A 3,507-nucleotide genomic window follows, 5' to 3' on the forward strand; every position below is an offset into this window, starting at 1 on the left:
CTTTTGGGTGTTTCATTTCCACCAGCCAGTAATGCTGGTGGGCGGGCAGTCCCTCCGGACTACGCCGGAAGGTAGGGCGGAAGGCCCTCTTCAGCCTGCTTTCAGGAATCGTGGGAATGGGTGGGTGGTGGTTCGGGTAAGAAAGTTGAGACGGACGAAATGAAGACAGAAGAGAGTGAAAGATTATCTGTGGAATATTACTGCCCCAGCATTTACCTAAGTGATCCAAGGAAACCACAGAAAAACTTGAACCAAGGCAGACGGGCGGACCCGGAATCGAACCGTATAAGTAAAGCCATTATCGAAGTCTACACTGATATCCTTGTCTAACCTAACCTAACTTAACAAATATGACAGCCAATACATATTCTAAAAACATAGTCTCGAAAATATGATTTGTACGTATAACAGCTACAATTTCGAAGATAATAAAATTGAGTTCCTTGTGCTGCATCATTCAAATGAAACTTGTATTTCCAACTGAACTATTTCAAATAAATATGTAGACAATTAAGATGATATAAGGAGTATATATTATTGTATATCGACTTCAGTCAATAAACGAAAGTGTAAAGCCTTCAGTGCCAGGAACGTTAAATAGATTGACTTATCTTTGATCCCACATACAAACCTACGTTACTATCTACCCATATGTAAATGTGTACGTTCTATGTACACCAACTGATAAGAACATCGCAATCGGTGCCACCAAAAGTCAATTTACGGTTACGATTAGGAATAATCTATTAATTTATACGACCATCTATGCGTACATTAATCTATTTACGTCACATCGAAACGTGTAAATCCTCTTTGAAACACGAATAGAAGTGGAACTACCGGTGGCACTGGTTCGTCGATTTCCAAATATAATAAAATAATTAACGCCGCATTACCGCTTTATGTGATTACATTTAGAAACCATCTAATCGCCATAGTTCCGTAACTGGATGTATTAAAGGAAAAAAGGATAATACAGTGATTACGAACGATGTGTTTTAAAAATTTTGCAGGAAAACGGAATTCCGATTCACACTTTTCCACCTTATCGGAAAATTTAGCAACTAGCGTTTCACAAGACGAATCGGGCATTTGAAATTTGAATTTTGTTAAACCGCGTTAATAGATATAGGGTTGTTCGGAAAGTCATTTGTCAAAAAAACTGTTTAGCGTCTCTGAACGAGAGACTCGAGTCTCTCAATTTTTCAGTTTTATTCATTCAGTCTCTCCATGAGAGACTCGAATCTTTGAACTAACAACTTTATCGTTCGAGTCTCTCATACAGAGACTGTAAGAGATACATAAAAACACCTAGGCAATAACTAAGAGACTGTGAGAGACGTTCTCAGAGACGCTGAAAGACTCTGAGAGACTGAAAATTTTTGTCTAGGGTAGTAGGACAGATAAAATTAAGAATTTAACATGGCGGCATATTCCAGCCAATTGAATATCTCACGCTTTCTATTCTTAATATTTTTAATTGCAATCCAATTTTAAACATAATCAAAATGTTATTACAAAAAAGGGCATTAATCACTATATTTGAAAATTTTGTGCCTTTATTTTTCAATATTTGTTTAAATAATACTTCTTTAATAACTAAATTGTTGTTGCAGGATTAACTTTCTAAAATACACCCCTCCTCCTAAAAACTTGGATTATCTACAAAATTCTGAGGTGTTTCGTCTTCTACATGAAATGGATCCTCCACCTCGAAGAGGTATAGCTGCCAGACCGGAAATAATTCCTGCAGTACAGGATATATACGAAAAGGTTTAAATATTGAGATCCAAGCTTATATTTATGCAAATAAATTCATGAATAAAAATAGTTAAATCATTGAAGCTCTTGTATTTTCAAATACAATTGTAAAATAAATATTTAAATTTTTAGAGAACTGCGAACAGAGAAGACTCAACGTCAGATGGAATGCAGCGTTAATTAAGTAAAATACATTTTCATTATTTTAGTTGTTTTGTTTATGTTATTTATTCAATAAAACAATTTCGCTCTAAGAGTTTTTGTTGCTTGAAATCAAACGTAAAAGATGGTAAGTGGTCATTTGTGATGCAAAACTGCCCATTGCAAACTTTATAATTTTTAGGTATAGGGTCATGGGGTTCAAACAAAAGATTTTGTTTTAAATATTTAGTGAGTATTCAGAATCGCTTCGCTTGGTTAGTTGAATAAAATTTGCCACACATTGTGTAGACCGTGATTGTGTTGAAAAATAAGTCCTAAATTTGCCAAAAAGCATTTTTCATTTCATTTTCTGTCATATTATTTTCGTTCCCGTACTACGCGCTGGTGTGCAAAATTGCACTGCAACCCAAAATTGAAAACCGTATGCATTCAATTTCACTTAATGTTTATGCAAAACTATGCAATTTTGTTTATTTAATTAGCAAAAAATATCCAAATTCTCTATGAACATTATCAGATTACGATATCAAGATTTTCACACACTTGAAGCCTTATTTTTATTTTGATATGGATTTACAGATAGCTTTAAATTTAAAATGGAAGCGGTATTGACAAAACAGTATTGTATGAAAATAAATAAAAGTAACATAAAAATAGTGGTATGCAAGGAAAGAAAAAGTAGGGAAGAATGAATGTGAAGGTAGCAGACGAAAAATTAGAAGAAGTGACTGATTTTAGGTACCTATCTAGGAAATCAGATAAGTCAAGACGTAAGACGTAGTAGGGATATAAAGCAGAGGGTTGTGCGGGCTCGAGTCGACTGCAATAAAAAGAAGTCACTTCTATGCTCGCGAACGGTTAATTTAAAAGTTCGGAAAAGATTGTTAAAGGTGTATGTCTGGGGCGCGGCGCTTTACGGGTGCGAAACCTGGACAAAGCGTTCGAAATGTGGTGTTACAGGCGAATGATGGGGATACCGTGGATAAAGAAGGTTAGAAATGAAGAGGTATTAGAAGTAAGAGAATAGAGGACTCTATGAAAGTCAATAAGAAATAGGCGAGATAGGTTAGTAGGACACCTTCTCAGGGATGAAGGTCTAGTCAGAGACATATTAGAGGCAGAAACGTTAGTTAGGAGGGGTAAAGGTAGACCTAGATTAGATTACTGTTCGCAAATAGTTAAGGATATGAGTGTTCTAGTTTTAGGAAAATGCGAAGTTTAGCTCAGGATAGGAAAAAGTGGAGGTACGTGTCCAACCAGTCTTAGGACATAGGACCTTATGATGATGATGACGGATTTTCATAAAGGAAGAAACTATTCAAACATCATGATTATTTATGCAATTAAATTTTACTTCCTGGCCGAATGGAATGGTGGTGCAGATAACATAAATACAAATAAAAATTAGCGTGCGACCTGAGACACCCTTTATCTTTCTCGTTAATTATGTGCATAGTACCTACAGTTCATTAGTAATATTATCGCTACTCAAGCCGACGTAGGTTATCTTCTTTTTATATTTTTCTCTATTTCTGAGAAAGGGTCTAACTACTAAGTGCATAGGTATCATGATAAGTTACTAAG

At 35.4% G+C, this 3,507-nt stretch overlaps 1 protein-coding gene across 2 annotated transcripts in view; it reads left to right on the forward strand.

The window, feature by feature from the left end:
- Positions 1-2,008, forward strand: part of LOC108740602 (myelin transcription factor 1-like) — a 35,003-nt gene extending 32,995 nt beyond the window's left edge. Inside the window, exons 13-14 of one of the 2 annotated variants that reach the window (XM_018474974.2) lie at positions 1,617-1,773; positions 1,894-2,008. In XM_018474974.2, the coding sequence (XP_018330476.1) occupies positions 1,617-1,773; positions 1,894-1,941 (205 nt within the window). In that variant the 3' untranslated portion in view covers positions 1,942-2,008. The remainder of the gene's footprint in view (positions 1-1,616; positions 1,774-1,893) is intronic. The other variant, XM_018474973.2, reaches the window with a different exon arrangement.
- Positions 2,009-3,507: the final 1,499 nt, after the last annotated feature.

Source organism: Agrilus planipennis, unplaced genomic scaffold, assembly GCF_000699045.2.
Source record: "Agrilus planipennis isolate EAB-ADULT unplaced genomic scaffold, Apla_2.0 scaffold250, whole genome shotgun sequence".
Lineage (NCBI taxonomy): Eukaryota > Metazoa > Arthropoda > Insecta > Coleoptera > Buprestidae > Agrilus > Agrilus planipennis.